Genomic DNA, 19,374 nt, shown 5'->3' with positions numbered 1-19,374 from the left:
ACTAATTGATATTAATATTTTAGCAATTCAGATTACTTTTGCTTGATTTTTATTGTTTTCAAATTTTCATTTTTTAAGGGGATGTTACTCTGAATTAGTACATTTTCTGAATGAATCTTCATGGAATTTTTTGACCTAGACAAAAGCACGGTGACCCTTATCTTTTCTTTCGAAAGCATCAAAGCTTTTTCTTAAAGCTATCTTCTCGTATTTTGTTTTGCAATTCTATCATTATGTTTAGCTCCTAATCACATAATGATGTTTTTTCTGTATAATCCGTACAAAATTTGTCATTTTGTCACAACCTGTAGTTTGAGAAAATTCACGGTGTTCTATCATTTTTATTATATTTGATACATACTACGTTTTGGCAAAGTATGCACAAATTCCATTTTTTTTAGATTTGATTCCTATACCACCTTAAAGATGTAATCCCTAACACAAGGAACAGTGGTAAATCTAGTGACAAAATATTTTCTCCCCTGCAATCACTGGAAACTAAATCTTCTACATATTTGTCATATTTAAGCAAGGACGCTATCAAATATGGAGTCACGGGAAAAGTTCTAGTAAATATAAAAAATGGAATTAAATTGAAATAAAAACAAAACTTCCATTCAATATTATCATTTTTCTTTAAGTACCAAACAACGAGTACAGTGGGCTATAGAAGCTTGTTGTAAAACTGGTTTAAAATGTTGCAAAAAGAATATACTCCTGAAGAGTCTACTTAAATTTATTTTTTCATATTTGTATACCTCTCTGGAACATGCTAATGTTTCGTATATATGTACAGCTAGATAAGAGAAAGTCATGGGAAACTACCAAAGGAATATATAAATATACAGCAAAGAATGAAACTTCTGAACTTTAGTTTCTAAGCAAACTAAAACAGACTTTATCTCGATGTAAACATCGCATGTGAACAAACTCATCATATAAACCAGGATTAACTTTAGTATTTACGCTAGACGCGTGTTTCGGCTACAAAAGACACAGCAGTGTCGCTCGAAACAAAACCGTTAAAAAGACCAAATAAAGCACGAAAAAAAAAATCATTCAGGACCAACATTTTGGCCAAATACAGATAAGGTAATATATTCCTGAGGTAGAAAAGCCTTAGTATTTCAAAAATTCAAAAGTTTTGTAAACAGTAAATTGAAAATATCGGAGAAGACCAGAAATACTTTAGACAACTTTTCCTTAAATGTTAAATTATTTGGACGAAAAGACAAAAGGGGTTTATTGTATGTACATGTATGTACATGTGACAAGAGCAGACTGGTGTGCTTGATAATTTCGGAGTGTAAAATAAGCATAATTCTGGGAAGTAGTCGTTGTCATGACAAAACTGAATCAGCAACTGGGTGGTTATTTCGAAGAAGAGGTAAGAAACGTATTAGTTAATTTTCTTGTCGGAATTGTTTTACATTTGTCATTTCAGGATCGTTGATAATAAATATGTACTGAGCGTCACTGATGAGTCAAATTTCAACACAGAATCCCGAATTAAAGGATTAATTTTGTGAACATCCATTTGCCTTTCATTAGAATATGATTACATTACATGTATGTTTCATTATGTTACGATATGTTGATTGGCTACAAGCATTCTTGTGTCATTCTAAATCGAACCTTCATTTCAAAATGAAAGGTAACATTCATTAAGACATGAGCTACCACAATAAATTGCACAGGTAATTAACAGCAAAACTAAGACAGAAATCGTGTTTTCGTAATCATAGCTGAAAAATGTAATACATATTTGTCATATTTAAGCAAGGACGCTATCAAATATGGAGTCACGGGAAAAGTTCTAGTAAATATAAAAAATGGAATTAAATTGAAATAAAAACAAAACTTCCATTCAATATTATCATTTTTCTTTAAGTACCAAACAACGAGTACAGTGGGCTATAGAAGCTTGTTGTAAAACTGGTTTAAAATGTTGCAAAAAGAATATACTCCTGAAGAGTCTACTTAAATTTATTTTTTCATATTTGTATACCTCTCTGGAACATGCTAATGTTTCGTATATATGTACAGCTAGATAAGAGAAAGTCATGGGAAACTACCAAAGGAATATATAAATATACAGCAAAGAATGAAACTTCTGAACTTTAGTTTCTAAGCAAACTAAAACAGACTTTATCTCGATGTAAACATCGCATGTGAACAAACTCATCATATAAACCAGGATTAACTTTAGTATTTACGCTAGACGCGTGTTTCGGCTACAAAAGACACAGCAGTGTCGCTCGAAACAAAACCGTTAAAAAGACCAAATAAAGCACGAAAAAAAAAATCATTCAGGACCAACATTTTGGCCAAATACAGATAAGGTAATATATTCCTGAGGTAGAAAAGCCTTAGTATTTCAAAAATTCAAAAGTTTTGTAAACAGTAAATTGAAAATATCGGAGAAGACCAGAAATACTTTAGACAACTTTTCCTTAAATGTTAAATTATTTGGACGAAAAGACAAAAGGGGTTTATTGTATGTACATGTATGTACATGTGACAAGAGCAGACTGGTGTGCTTGATAATTTCGGAGTGTAAAATAAGCATAATTCTGGGAAGTAGTCGTTGTCATGACAAAACTGAATCAGCAACTGGGTGGTTATTTCGAAGAAGAGGTAAGAAACGTATTAGTTAATTTTCTTGTCGGAATTGTTTTACATTTGTCATTTCAGGATCGTTGATAATAAATATGTACTGAGCGTCACTGATGAGTCAAATTTCAACACAGAATCCCGAATTAAAGGATTAATTTTGTGAACATCCATTTGCCTTTCATTAGAATATGATTACATTACATGTATGTTTCATTATGTTACGATATGTTGATTGGCTACAAGCATTCTTGTGTCATTCTAAATCGAACCTTCATTTCAAAATGAAAGGTAACATTCATTAAGACATGAGCTACCACAATAAATTGCACAGGTAATTAACAGCAAAACTAAGACAGAAATCGTGTTTTCGTAATCATAGCTGAAAAATGTAATACATATTTGTCATATTTAAGCAAGGACGCTATCAAATATGGAGTCACGGGAAAAGTTCTAGTAAATATAAAAAATGGAATTAAATTGAAATAAAAACAAAACTTCCATTCAATATTATCATTTTTCTTTAAGTACCAAACAACGAGTACAGTGGGCTATAGAAGCTTGTTGTAAAACTGGTTTAAAATGTTGCAAAAAGAATATACTCCTGAAGAGTCTACTTAAATTTATTTTTTCATATTTGTATACCTCTCTGGAACATGCTAATGTTTCGTATATATGTACAGCTAGATAAGAGAAAGTCATGGGAAACTACCAAAGGAATATATAAATATACAGCAAAGAATGAAACTTCTGAACTTTAGTTTCTAAGCAAACTAAAACAGACTTTATCTCGATGTAAACATCGCATGTGAACAAACTCATCATATAAACCAGGATTAACTTTAGTATTTACGCTAGACGCGTGTTTCGGCTACAAAAGACACAGCAGTGTCGCTCGAAACAAAACCGTTAAAAAGACCAAATAAAGCACGAAAAAAAAAATCATTCAGGACCAACATTTTGGCCAAATACAGATAAGGTAATATATTCCTGAGGTAGAAAAGCCTTAGTATTTCAAAAATTCAAAAGTTTTGTAAACAGTAAATTGAAAATATCGGAGAAGACCAGAAATACTTTAGACAACTTTTCCTTAAATGTTAAATTATTTGGACGAAAAGACAAAAGGGGTTTATTGTATGTACATGTATGTACATGTGACAAGAGCAGACTGGTGTGCTTGATAATTTCGGAGTGTAAAATAAGCATAATTCGGGAAATTGTATCATGCTTAAGAATTTTCATAATACTCAGAAAATTGGTGACCCGAAAGGACTGTGGTTTTTAGATGTACATCATGTTTTCCATATTTTTTTTTATAAATATGCAGCAAAGGTAGGCAGTTTTTATAATTTCAGTTTTCCAAGACCCTGTAGCAATTATCGCGATACATACTGAACATTAAACATCGTGTATTTGCATGTACATACCAAATAACACAGTGAGATAAATACTTTCTCTATAATGTACAATTATTATTTAGGAATGAATTTTGATCAGTATCGATTCGACACCGGTATTATTGACTGTCTCGACTCTATCTTCTTACTTTCATTTACTAGAAATCCCACTGGGTATATCTTTCAATAATTAATTTCAAAAAATAATTACTAGAAAATTAGGATAACGAACGCTGAACTTAAACTAAATGTTTTTACTTTTTATTGTATATTTTTTATTCCACTGAACTGTCATCAACAATGTATTCTATCAATTAAACATGTCCATACATTAACAAGATAGACACAATTCAATGATCAAATATACAAATTCTACGCAGAAAAATAGTAAGACTGAATCGTAGACCAACGCTTCATCCATTTGGTCCGAAGTCAATGAGCAGGACACAATGAATAGAACATTTCTGCTAATTTTAACTTTTTTGGTACCGTGCATCTTGTTTTTCGTTAATGCGAAGCACGTTGGAGGTTTTATCACTGAGAAGGACAAGCGAATTTCTGTTAATACTCCGGCTAAAATAGTACATTCTAAGCTTGCTTGTACTTCCCTCTGCTTACAAAACAGTGGTTGTTGTTTTGCTAATTTTAATGTTTTAACAAAGGAATGTATTCTGGGAAGTAGTCGTTGTCATGACAAAACTGAATCAGCAACTGGGTGGTTATTTCTAAGAAGAGGTAAGAAACGTATTAGTTAATTTTCTTGTCGGAATTGTTTTACATTTGTCATTTCAGGATCGTTGATAATAAATATGTACTGAGCGTCACTGATGAGTCAAATTTCAACACAGAATCCCGAATTAAAGGATTAATTTTGTGAACATCCATTTGCCTTTCATTAGAATATGATTACATTACATGTATGTTTCATTATGTTACGATATGTTGATTGGCTACAAGCATTCTTGTGTCATTCTAAATCGAACCTTCATTTCAAAATGAAAGGTAACATTCATTAAGACATGAGCTACCACAATAAATTGCACAGGTAATTAACAGCAAAACTAAGACAGAAATCGTGTTTTCGTAATCATAGCTGAAAAATGTAATAATACGTATTGAGTAATTGCGAATTCATATGGTTGTTAAAACGTTGACCGCGCGCATTTGTTTTATATTGAAACGCTTCCGCGCTTCATTCAAACTGTACTTCGGCCCCAATGAGTTAACAAAAAGTAGCAATCAATTGATTTTTTTGAAATACTAAGGCTTTTCTACCTCAGGCATAGATTACCTTGGCTGTATTTGACAAAAGTTTTAGGAATTTTGGTCCTCAATGCTCTTCAACTTCGTACTTTATTGGCCTTTTGTAACATTTTTTTTATTCGAGCGTCACTGATGAGTCTTTTGTAGACGAAACGCGCGTCTGGCGTATATACTGAATTTAGTACTGATATCAATGATGAGTTTATTGTTTAGAAAAAAAAAATATTCAGTTGTGTACTTATCTATCATGTTGGCAAATGTATTGATTTAGCATGATATAATTAGCTTGATATATTCTGTCTGGATAAATTCTTAATGATAAGTGATATGTAAATCTCAGTATGACATGTAGCCATACATTTGAAGTGTTTTGAACACAATAACGGTATGGGTTTATTCTCATTGTTGAATGCCTTACGGTGGCATATAATTACACAAACTTCGTTTGAACTCTGGTTGTTTCATTAGCGATTATACCACAACTCCTCAGTTTTGTAAAAAACGCATAAGATTAAATACATGTCATAAAAAATGTTGTACTATCTGTTATTAAATTTAGTTCTGGTATCTATGATGAGTTTATTTAATACATGTTGGAACTAAACAATCTGAACTTATTTTTCAGGTACTAGTTACAACAATAAGGTGTTTTTCTACTTTGGGAATAAATTGGATTGGTATGATGCACAAGTAAGTAATGCATATATATAATGTATTTATTTAAATGTAAGCTATAAGAGCAGTTTTATGGCTTTCCTCAAATACTGAGTTCATAAGATGTAAATAGTATTAAGAAGATGTGGTATGAGTCCCAACGAGAAAACTCTCCATCCATGTCACAATTTGCAAACAATAAACCATTGCAGTTCAAAGTACTGTATTCAACACGGAGTCTTGGCTAACACCGAACAGCAAGTTATAAAGGTGACTAGTGTAAAACCATTCTAACGGAAAAACCAACGGTTTATATATATAATAAATAAGAATCGAGAAAAATACTTATGAACCACATCAACAAACGCCAACTACTGAACATCAATTTCAATAGTTATCAAAGGAACCAGGGTTATAATCTAGTACGTCAGACGCGCGTTTCGTCTATATAAGACTCATCAGTGATGCTCTTATCAAAATATGTATAAAGCCAAACAAGTATAAAGATGAAGAGCATTGGCGATCCGAAATTCCAACATTTGTGCCAAAGACTTGTATAATTGGCCGTTTCAGAATCTAAAGACTCATGGGTAATTTCATTGTTAATACCCAAAATAACGTCATTGTTCCTTTGTTTATGTCATTTTAAACAAATCACGACGTTTTGTGTACACTTTTGAAAATATTACCCGGGATGCATTATATTCTGAAACGGCGAATTACAGTTATCTTCTCAACTGAACTTAGGTTGTATATTTTGTGACTTTTCACAATGAGATTGCGTTTCATTACTAAACTTATCATGATAAAATATTTGTTAATGATAGCAATATTGTATTTTTTGTTGATTTTTAAAGAAAACTTTTGTTTTAGAACGATCAGAGCGCATTAATCGAATAGTTGGAAGCAGTTCTGTTTCAGAACTATATTTGTTTACTAGCCATTACAGTTGTTTAATATGCACATTTCTCCCATTGCTTATATAAAACTGTGTTATTATCTTTAAGAACTTCTGTGAAAGTTTTGGTATGAGACTTGCAACTATAAGTACTACAGAAGAAAATCAGTTTGTGAAATCTCTTACCCAGCGTAAGTCAATATTTAATCGAAAGACAAAATATCACGCAATGTAAATAAAAACCGGTTTTAGAATTATATAGTATAATTTGAATAGACACATGAATGATTAAATTAATGCTGATCGTGCAATTCAGTATTAATCAATCATTACACATTATTTATATATATTCGTACTGACCAATATACTTATAAGATAACAATGGTTGAAAAATAGTACTTTTTTGTTTGTTTGGAAAACATATGGTTTTTTAATGTTTGTACTGGTTGTGTGTACGTACTTAGCAAATTGTACACAAAATGTAATGACGTATTCACACAGACTTGATAGCTGAAGATTTTTACAAATAAGTTAGAAAGTGATCTTATCAGTATACTATATAGAAGTAAACGTTTAACAATATCCGTCTTAAGATAATTGCAATAACATTAGTGTTGTTCAAATAAACAATTGAGAATTAAGAGTCGTCGAGAGTCTAGAGTTGAGATATTTAATAAAAGGACCATTTTGAAGTGACTAATTTCATTGTTGATTTGGTACAGAAAAGGAGAGGGTGTTCAAAATCCTGGTAGGTTTCTAGAAATATCGTGTTTACAAAAAAACATCTTCGGAATCCATTGACCCAAAAACGTGCAATTGAAACGGATTCAGATCCGATTCCCCCCCCCCCCCCCCCCCAATTGTTCAGAAACACAAACCCATGCGTTGTCCAACCAAAAAAAATGTTCACAGACAATCTCTTCATTTGAAGGATGGGACATATATTATTCTATAAGTTAAGAATTTCTATATGTGTTACTGGATGTTGCCGAAACAATCAATCAATGAACTACGCAATAGGGAATAGGTGTCTCGTTACTTTTTAAACTGTCAGTCAATCAATTACTTAATCATATAACCAAACATACGAACCAAAACAGTTAAATGATTAAATGTAGAATGAAAAAAAGTTTTTGTTTTTGTGTTTTGTGACAATATTGGAGCTTTTGCATTAAACCAAGCGTATTAGATGACAGCACCAATTAAAAGCTATAGTATCAGTATTTCCAAACAATTTCAAAAATATATGCATGTTGCTTTTGGGAATTTGTGCTGGCTTCATGGCGTTGGTGCATATCAGTTATGTTTCACAGTTCTATTAAAAAAACTTAAAATATTAATATAAAGTATCCTCGATGACGTTATGATAATTTTTGACGCTGAAGCTGACATATAGAACAGAGAATGGCATGTTGCAAAATACACAGATTTGAGAAAATAGGACACATAGAAGACTCTTTTATTTAACCTATTTTTAGCTCCGGATTATATAGTTTTTTGACAGGTTTCCTTATCTGTGGTTAGATTTTCTGGGACTCGGTTAAGTAAGAACAACTAAGAAAGTAAAATCAGACATACGATCTGTGCACTTTGGAGCAAAGTTTACTGATTTTTGATTATTTTGTCGTATAATAAAATAGATTATATTTTCCCCAAAATATGTACCGGGGTAAAGCTTAATTTTACCTCTTTACGTTACACTTGGTTGACTTTGTATCAGGCTGTCCAACCAGATAGAAAGTTACATGTCGAAAATATGTAAACTCTGGATTCAAAAGTTGGTAATAACAAAATAGTCTATTGATTATGACGCTATGTATGAAAGGATACAAATCGTCGACTCATTCACAATAATATATAGATGATAAGAAGATGTGGTATAGGTGCTAATGAGTCGATTCTCAATCCAAGTCACAATTTGTAAAAGAAAAACTGTTATAGGTAAAAGAACGGTCTTCATCACGGAGCCATGGCTCATGCCGAACAGCAAGCTATATATAAGGGGCCCCAAAAATGACTAGTATAAAATCATTCAAACGGGAAAGGCAACGGTATAATGTCTGTCAATAATTAGGTAATATCACTCCTCTGTTTAAAAAAAGTCCACAGATATATTCAACTTCTAGAAATCGTGACTCAGAAAACAACTTATCAACAGATTTTTATTTGAAATGAACAAACCGAAACAAGTCAGACAAAAACTGTATGATCTTGCCTAGCACTGGAGTTCATTCCTCGTTTGTAATGGCTATCATATTTGTTTCTTTAGCTCGATGAATAACATTCTTTCTAAATATGTGGGGTTTCTTTTGATATTATCTGTCTGGTTAAAGTTTCTGATTTTTGTTTGTCCCCAGGGTATCTTTAGTCCTGTTCCAAGTCAGGAATATGGCAGTTGTTACTAGTATCCGTTTTAAGTGTTTTGGCGTTTGTTTTTGTAGCAGTTCATAGTTTCTGTTGTTCTTGATTTTTCCACTTATAATAGTTGATGGGCTTCAGTCAGTTTTGGTTTTTGGATTGGCTCTGTTTCAGTTCAATGGATTTATGACAATTGATCAGCAGTATACTACTATTGCTTTTATCGATCATATTTTTTATTAAGTTTTGATAGAGTCCATCTAAGTTATACTGATGCATTACAATACTAAATTCCCTCTTATTTATAAAAAAAATACGTAGAAATAATAATTGAAAACAACACTTAATAAATGCCATGCTGCGATGCCCTTTTATGGATTTACCGTCATAAGTTAATGTTCAAAGGCAAGTAATTGCCACCCAATGATGTATATGAACAGAAACAGTTGACTTATGGCATCCATTGATGTGATAATGACTCGGAACTAGCACATGAACTTGATGCGAGGGGGAACTATTTTTATGTGATCTGTACATTTTAATATTGAACAAACGAAGAAAATAAGTTAACTTAAAATATATATATAATTAGTAAACACTTGAATCAATAATATCTGTAAAGAAAATGATAAATATCTATTTTTAGCGTATACCCCAAAAAATTTATGTTCAAGATTATATAAATAGCTTATTATATTGTATCAAAAAAGTGGCACGTCAACACAAACTTTTGGGCCAAAGTACGTTACCTACTGATGTCCAACACACCGATCATCTGTGAAAGTAGTATTCGTATACACTGTCGAACAGCATTCGTCACAACTCGGCCAACTCCGTACCTTCATCTAAGATAAAAGGAGAGTAATGGACGATCACCCGAGGATTGCCGAGTGTGTCGAACAGTTGTTTAAAGGAAAACGAATTTTAAACGTATAAAATTTAAAATCTTCATAGAAAAGCATATGCCAGCAGAACTGACGACTGATCCTTTAATTTAAAGCAAAAGCAACGTTATTTCACAAAGCTTTTTTACTTTATACACTAATTTGTAAAGTTTAGCTCTGTAGTGTGGTATTTAAAAAGTTACTCTAATTCCTAATTTTAGGTAGCAATGGCGTATGGCTGGGAGGTTCAGATAAGCCGAATGAGGGAGATTGGCACTGGAACAAACCTAACCTACCGTTGGCCTTTACTAACTGGGGATGGTCAGCATTGATTAAGCAACCAGACAATGTATTTAATCAAGACTGTCTATCATATTGGCGCTGTGATCCATTTGAAACTAACTATCAATGGGCTGACGCAGGCTGTGGGAGTTCTTATTACTTCATATGTGAAAGGTAAACATAAGTCATTATGCAGTAAGTTCATTTGTCCAAAAAATATAATTACTTTATTGACCTTTCTTTGTCAGATTCAGATACACGTACTATACTTTCGAAAAAAAAACCATGCATCAATGACTGAAAAAGAGTTGGAAAGCTAAAACAAAACAAACATTTTTTTTATTCGAGATTCACTGCAAGATATTTCAACGCTTGTCATCTTATTTAAAACAATATAATTTCATTTTTTTTTTGCATTGATTAAAATGAATGGTCATCAAAAACGAAAATTCTTATTGATGCTTAACAAAAAGATTTTGTTTGCATTCTATTACATATTCAGCACAATTTAAATAGAGATGATAATTCGATGAAACTTAAATAAACGACTGTTAAGTAGTCTGCGGCATCGGAACATCTTTCAAAACATTCACCAAAATGAAATATCATAATGGTAAAATATGCAACAAGGTAACAGAAAAAAGTTTTTCATACTGAAATTGGTATCTAAAAAGCACTTAAAAACAGGTGTGCAATTCACACAATGTAAAGTTTTACAAAAAATGAATATGAACGACCTATGATCGGTAACCCTAACGGTCTGTTAATATAATAGATTCAATGTCTAAGAAGATGTGTTGTGAGTTCCAATGACAGAAATCCCCATCCAATTCACAATTTATAAAAGTAAACTATTAAAAGTCATGTTAATCGTTACAGCCTGTTGATAGATACAATGTATACGAAGATGTGGTATGAGTGTCAATGAAACTACCCTCAATCCAAGTCACAATTCATAAAAGTAAACTTTTATAGGTCAAAGTACGTTGTACGCAAACTGTTCTGTAAACATCATTGTATACTAGTTTTATAATGTAATTTTTTTATTATCTTTTGCAGAATTATTCGTGTTGATACTGAGACATGGCCAATTGAATGACCAGACTAACAACAATGTTTACTTATAAATCAGAAGTTTACAGTTTTAATATTTTGAAACGACTAACCATAAGGTTCGTGAATTTCATCGATACATATTAATTTTTGGATCATTTCCCGTTTTTCTCACAATTTTTATCTCAGGATTTTTGCATGATATTTTTATTAGTTGTAATTGGCTTTGATCTATTTTTTAACTAGCTGTCACCAACTGTGATTACTCTCAGATCTGTACTATTTGTTACAAAAATTGTTTATTCCCCATTTTTTATACTTCTGATTGTCCAAATGAATAGTATATTTTAAATTGATAAACATGGTATCTATTAAAATTGAGAATGAAATGGGGTATGTGTTAAAGAGACATGTTTATTTTGCTACATACACAAGTATTGATTATTGCATCTTCAAACTAATATTATGAAATATAAATTTTATAAAAGTATAAAATTGATGTTTTGAGTAAATCCTCAGATTAATGCAGTTTTGATTATATAATATAACATTATGAAATATGAAATATATCTAAACTGTTACGTTTATTTAAAATAACAAATATTAATTTTAATTACATTTTATATCTTAAGATATCAAAATAAAAAATTAAAATGATACACGAAAAAAAGTATAAACCATTTTCTCTAATTCAATGGAAATTTATTCCTTTCTCACACGGTTTATAAACAAATAATTCAACGTGTGGTTGCCGCTGATCTCAAAAGATCATTGGATGATTTTAAGGGTCATAGCCTCATTAGATAACTGGATGAATCAAAATATGCTAATAGGTGTTAATAAAATTGACAACTTCGTAGAATGTGAAAGGGATTTTCGTTTAACAAAATTGTGTTAATCATTATATTTAGAGAAACAGATTCTTTCATAGTTTCTCGTGGATTATCGGATTTGTCCAATCTCGAGAGTCGGCGAGGCTCGGACTATAAAATGGATAATTTAACCATTTCGATTTGATAAATCTGATAATCCACTCATATCAATGTAAGAATCTATATTTAAAATGTACATTTTACACGCACTTGTTAGTGGAGATATGATTCTACTAGTCTTTTTACTTTTACCAAGGAAGTCAGGTGCTCTTTTTACTTCTACCAATGAAGACATGTGCCATTTACACAAGATGTATTGCACTATTGGAGACACTCAGATTTATCTGAACCAAACACATCGCTTCATTGATAACAAAGCTGTTTTACAAAATTCTGCCAGTTCATGTATTCCAGGAATCTATATTAAAGAAGGGCGAAAAATACCAAAGGGCAACAAACTCATAGACAGATAATACACAGACAACGCCATGGCTGAAAAATAAAAAGACAAACAGACAAACAATAGTATACAAGAAACAACATAGAAAACTAAAGACTAAGCAGCATGAACCCCACTAAAAATGACGGTGATCGCATGTGCTCCGGAAGGGTTAGCAGATCCTGTTCAATATGTGGTTATACAAGTGTTTTAGTATTATATTGGACTAAAAAACTACACATTCATCACCTAATACACAGGGCAGGAGTTATTTTGCTGGTACCACATGTATAAAAAGATGACGTCTGGTTTCAGTACCTATCAGCGGAAAACCGATCAAAAAGAAAAGAAAAAAATGAAAACAAGACTTCATATACCTCAAACGTACTATGCGCTTTTCTGGATTTACCTTCATCAGGAAAGCTCAAAGCCGAATATTTGAAAATCAAGTGTATCTGAACAAAAACACATGGAGATCTATATAACCGAAAAGGACATAACAAAAATCAAATGCATCTAAGGTTTTTTGCAAATCATTGTCAGCACCGAAGTAATGGCTACTAAGTTCATAATTCCCTCGGGACTGATATTCCATTAGCAGTGAAATACACACAACTCAATCAACGCCTAGTTAAGAACTCGAAGATGATCTTCAAAATGGCGAAGTCAGTGTTCTTTATGCCTCTTTGTTATACTTGGACTAATTTTTTTGCAAATATATGATATGTTGTGATGGTATGCATAATGTGCTCTTTATTATTGTATTTATTTATCATGTTTGCTTTATTGTTGTACTTATTTATTATGTGTGCCTTTTTGTTGCTCCTTCTGAATTATGTGTGATCTACAGTCTCTGCTCTTCGTATGATATGTGTGCTTCAACGAATTAAACTGTTCATTATGTGCGCTTTCTTGTATCAAGGTGTGTATCATGTGTGCTAAATGGTTACTCTTCATTGTACTATAACGAAGAATTAATAAATGCTTGATATATGTTGTTTTTTTACCTAATAATATATTCAATGTTTAAGGATTTTTCAATTGTTCATATTTTGTTCTTTTTGATTACACAAGATGACCTTGAGAGGTAATTCATGTGTTATAGTGGTGCAGAAACTCTTCGTTTTAAGCATCAATCACTTCGTAAAAAATCGTATAAATAAGCAGACATGTTCAAGTGCAAAATATCATTCCTTTCGCTTGTTATAGATTAATTTCATCAATAAAAAGTAATGAAAATATTTTTTAAAAACATAAAAAAATGATATGACAATGTTTTGTTGTGAGAAACATATATATTAGTTACAAATCATGAATACGGAAATATTTTGTTACCGTATAATTGAGGAATATATCGACGAAAGTAGTATACCGCTGTTCGAAAGTAATAAATTGATTGAGTTACAAACTGAAACTGAGGGAACGAATCAACTATAAGAGGAAAACATCGAAACAACAGAAACACTAAGGAACAACAAAACGATGTGCAAAATACGGCTATGGTTATATATGCCTGAGATAGGAAAATACTTAGTGTTCAGCATAATTCATATTTTTGCAAACGGTATATTTATAAATTTGACCATTTAATTGATATTTAGTCAACACCGATGTTGTGATTTACCTCAGAATAAAAACGAACACGTAAAACAACCTAGGACGTCACGTAAAAACAGCACAACAGAGCCACGTTTTGTCTGTCACACGACTAAATCGACGCCACACAAGTGACGTCACAGATAAATTTCTAAAAAAAATTGATAGAGTTCAAGATTAAGTTCGTTATTATAGTATTTGATGTATTTAATAGCAATTGAAATAATATTAATATAAAAGTGTGTTAGTAATTAGATACTTAAGTGTATTATCTAGCTATGTCGGTATTTCTTCTAAATCAAACTGTTAAACAAACAAATCGTGAACATGCAGTTGCCCCAAACTAAATGCTTATAAATGAATTGGTGAGTAATCATCTTTACTTTTATGAGTTTTGAACAGCGGTAAACTACTGTTGCCTTTATTTACATACGAATAGAAAATTAATATAAATGAATTACAACTACAACGATAAGACATTTACTATATCCGATCAGGATAACAAATACAACATCAATTCTAAAGTCATGGATGTTGGATAACAAATACCGTGACACGTCTTATTGCATTGCCAATTCACACTAAGCAAAACAGTCACATTCGGGAATAGGTCACGTTCGTTACTTAAATACTAGACGACGTAAATGGCAAACCACAATCTAAGACGTGGTTAAAATGTCCTCATTTAGTTTAGACAAAGACACATCGTATGGATCAACCAATTCGTGATAGTGTCCAATAAATTTAGGAGGTATCATTTTTAATCTTTCCTCCTCATTACTTTGTTGAAGCAGTTTCTGCGTAAAAATCACACTCTTATATTTAAAATCCGTATAGTGTGAACATGCACGAGCATAACGTACCAACTGAGATATGTAAACATCATACGAAGGGACAAAGTGTATGTTACTGCTTAGAAACCGGAAATTGATATTTGGGAAGTTGACATTGTCCCGTTTGTCATACATTTTAGTGTGAAGTCGTCTATATTGAGAAAATGATCAAGGTCCGCAGCAGTTCTTTTAGTATCAGTAGTATTTTAAATTTCAAGTTCACTGGGATATATATTATGTACGTATTGGGTGAAATATGGGTTGTTCAGTGATAGGAAATGATCAATAAATCTGAAAGTAAAATTTAGAATTTCGCAAGGTACTTATTCTTTTTTTTGGAAGGTTCTGAATGAATGTTACTTCATATGAGTGCAAGACAATCAAAAAGTCCAGCATTTGATAATATCATCTTCCATATACTTTATAGTTGCTTCAGTGTGGTTCTTCACAACAAAAGAATTATTAAATCCCAAACAAGAAACTGTATACGATTCGCAGTGTTTAATGAGATGACGAAGTCGATCTTTCAAATAAGCATAAGGAAAAGTAGTGGAAAGCGTAGAAAAATCAAAAGTCTTAATGTTGCTGCAAAATTACAGAGATTGTTATCTAAGATTCGGTAGTAGATCTATAAAACTTTTGAAAATCTTCATTTGGTTAACACCACTGGTAGAAAATATCTCCTCACAATATTTTTAAAGGCTATATTTAACTGTAGAAAGAAAAGTAGTCAGTGCCATCTAAGTATCGTCCTTTATATGGAGTTTTGTGAAGTTTTGGTATACAGTACAATTACGCTAAATTTTTCTTCGTTTTCTTTGATGTTGATACCAAAAAGAAAGAAGGACAGATTTGTGATTCTGTAAAATTTTATCCTTTGTTAATGATGTTAAAGAATATGTAGGATTACCAGTTGTGCTGTCTATTCCAAGCTCTGTTGTGATGCATTGCAATTTATAGCTTTTACATATGTAGACAATATTATTGGAGGTTTTATCTGCTGGAACAACGACATATTTGTCATGCAAAGGTAATAAAGCATCTACAACCTCCGGATTCTTGAGAGGGTTAGAAACCCTTGTGTTCATAGTATATAGTAGTTTCTGAATGCAAATATGAAGATCAAATAACGTTGATCCATTCAGACAAAATGTCCAGTTCTGTTTCGTCTGGTTTGCACTTTATTCATTTTCTTGCATATTCCTCAACTGTATCCATCAGTAACCTGAAGTCCTTTTTATCCGATTGATGGTCTGGGGAATTCTATATTTTGGTCTCTTTGCTAACAACTCTCTTAGTTGTTCATTGTTAATGATGCCAAGGTTGCCAGTTATCACATGACTAGCTGTAATATAATTGTATTGTGAGGATACACATGTGCAATCCAGAGGCTTGGTTTTCACATCTTTGAGGTTAAAGAGGGTCTATAAAACCCTCTTGTGGTTGAAAATCTTCGATATTATTGACTGGGTGTAGGTATAAGAAATTACAGGTGTAGATATATTTTTGAAGTAGTCAGTTATAGTTTTTTGTACAGATTTCTAGTGGAAAATGTTACTAAAAGTAATAGCATCTAAACCTTTATAAGCAAATTATACCTTAAAAATATACGTTTTACCTCATGTTTTGAGGTAGTTGATACAGGTTTGAATAGTCTATGGTTAGCAATTTCCATGATTATTGCAACTAATATATACAAAAAAGATTAGATTCAATAACGGATGTTTTTTGGGCCTCTTAAAATAGTTAATAAAGTTTAGACAATGAAATGGATAAATAATTTAGTTCTGATATGGTGAATTCCTAAAGGTTCTATCAATTGTCTCGGTGTGCACATCAGGTGGTGTATAGTTACTGTGAAAAACACTTCTATTTCATCGAGTAGAATAATAAATTAATTGTAATGCTTTGACAGTACTCACCTTGGACAAGACAAAATACTTATATCATCAATTTTGTCATTGCATCCATAGGGAATGACTGTTCCCAACTCTCTTATATAAAAGTCTTCTATTTGTAAACGCTATAGTGTACTCAAATGAGGTCATTTGTTAAATGATATATTTTATCTATAATCCGGACTTTCATTGAAACAATAAAATGATCATGCTGTAACAGCGAGAATGAAAGAAATTGACAGGCGAACCATATTTCGTGATAGAGCTGATTAAAATATAGAAATATGAATGTTTACTCAAATCAAACCTATAAAAAATTAATTATAACAGAAGAATGTCAACCATGCATTTGCAGCAGCAGTTCACTATCATTGGAATAGTAAAATAGAAGTATGGTATAAATGGATGAAATTTGCCTGAGGAGTTATTATGATGAGATAACGTATCAGATAGCAGAGAAAAGTCTACAGTGTTTCATGAGATACACGAAAAATTGACAAATGGCGGAGGAGTTGTCTTTCCTATAACAAACTATATATAACATTAGAATATTGTGATAGAGGTTACCATTTTTAGGCCACAAAACATACTTACAATAATGAGCAACCCCATATACCGCCCAAAACAATGCAAAAAGGCCAGATTTATGTAAAAAAAAAAAAAGAAGAAGAAAAACGTATATTCAGCTTACCAATTACAAGCTTTAAAAAAAAAGTGACATTTATTCGATTGCAAACCTTTTCGAAAAGCTAAGAATTGTCTATTAATCAATTTAGAAAAACAACTTATAATATTCAAAAATCATAATATTCAGAAATTTTATGTATATAAAAAAATGGTCTTTCTTACTAGTAGATATACTGTACCAAAACAGTATGTCTACTGTAGATCGGCGTCAATATGTATGAGACACTGGACGTTATTAGCAAGCAGACTTTAAATTTTTAAAACACCTTGTTTTGGGAATGGAAGGATATGGAATAGTCAACATCATTTATTGAAATATGTGATATTTGTATATACACACTATCAATTTAAAAAAAAAATTATACCCTTCGTTGTGAATTTTTCAGCAAACAAATCAAAATTTACTAATGTAAAAAAAAAAAATTAGTCTGGAAACCTCTGATACGGCGCACAGGAAAGCATGTATGTGAAATACGGAAGCAATAAACAGTAAGGAAAAAATATCAAGATTTGTTCTCATGAAATTTTACCATCCCCTTTTCATTGCTTTCTTGCAGAATTCATCTTACTTTTTGTGTTATATATGTGCATATATATGGAATCAGAATCTCCCATAGATTTCATATCCAGTTTATAAAAAGGTGGTTTATAGTTTCTTTTGTGTGGATCCATGGCGACAATCTGCCTTTATTTTCTTTAAAATACTGCAAAAAGGAGGGAAAAGATGTCATATATTTCCCCAAAATTTGGCTAAAAGTCGAATTTCAATCGATTGAAGTCATATCTTTTCTGAAGCTGTTTACATATATCTTTCAGTTAATCCAATGAAAATCATATGTCTTTCATTTCATTTGTTTGTAAAATTCCGTCAAAAACTTCGTGTAGAAAAAAAAATGTTTGTAAACATTCATTAATTTCTGGACCAATGACTGGTCTAGCTATGAAAATATGGAGAATCAATAAGGAAATAGCCAATAAAACATGTAAAAAATACTCTTGATGTTCTAATAAACCATTTTTGAAGGCTTAATTAGTACTCAGCTGTCTATAAATTAATTTTATTACACAATAATTTTCATATATTTTAAAAATCTACCGGGGCCAAAACGCAAAACTAAACTCCTAACTGTGTATTGCTACCTTAGGGATTCATTCAAAACGAAAACGGGCAATAAAAAGTGACTTACCAATAACCTTAATCGTTATAGAAAAACTGTGTGTATCTTCGATTCGTAGCCATTGTTGCTACATATATAAAATTATATGCATTAATCGAAAATGTTATATATTCATCAGAAATCTGATCCACGACTGTATTTCCCGATTTACCGCAGAAAGAGAGACAACTGTCATTCCCTTGTAGATATAATTCATAACTCACTCTTATAAATTGTCCATGTAATTGATGTCGCTTATTATGAGTTTTGATTTATCAATATCTTTTGCAACCAATGACTAAATTGCATTGGCAGTTTCCTGTTTGCCAGGATTGAATCGAAAAGGCATAAGAAATATTGTCAAAATACGATGATTTTGTGCTTGTTCGAACCGAAAAATTTTGAGGAATTATTCCTTGTCGGCAAATTTGGATCCAAAATGTGCTGTAATCACAATTTACCATTTATGAAATTTAATCTTTAGACACAA

At 31.6% G+C, this 19,374-nt stretch overlaps 1 protein-coding gene across 1 annotated transcript; it reads left to right on the top strand.

Moving 5' to 3' along the window:
• Nucleotides 1–2,592: 2,592 nt before the first annotated feature.
• Nucleotides 2,593–11,448, top strand: LOC134706143 (perlucin-like protein). The gene is made up of 6 exons (XM_063564851.1): nucleotides 2,593–2,637; nucleotides 4,673–4,745; nucleotides 5,899–5,963; nucleotides 6,935–7,016; nucleotides 10,289–10,523; nucleotides 11,409–11,448. Exons 1-6 carry the CDS (start codon nucleotides 2,593–2,595, stop codon nucleotides 11,446–11,448), a joined length of 540 nt encoding a protein of 179 aa, XP_063420921.1.
• Nucleotides 11,449–19,374: the final 7,926 nt, after the last annotated feature.

The sequence above is a fragment of the Mytilus trossulus genome, chromosome 2 (assembly GCF_036588685.1).
Source record: "Mytilus trossulus isolate FHL-02 chromosome 2, PNRI_Mtr1.1.1.hap1, whole genome shotgun sequence".
NCBI lineage: Eukaryota > Metazoa > Mollusca > Bivalvia > Mytilida > Mytilidae > Mytilus > Mytilus trossulus.
The sequence above is the reverse complement of the archived record's forward strand: the minus strand, read 5'-3'. Positions and strand labels throughout refer to the sequence as shown.

Excerpts from the sequence above, each read along its gene's own strand:
- LOC134706143 (XM_063564851.1), top strand. The coding sequence starts at position 2,593 with ATGACAAAACTGAATCAGCAACTGGGTGGTTATTTCGAAGAAGAG. Across the intron at positions 5,964-6,934 it reads TGGATTGGTATGATGCACAA|AACTTCTGTGAAAGTTTTGG; the intron begins GTAAGTAATGCA and ends ATTATCTTTAAG. Across the intron at positions 7,017-10,288 it reads TGTGAAATCTCTTACCCAGC|GTAGCAATGGCGTATGGCTG; the intron begins GTAAGTCAATAT and ends TCCTAATTTTAG.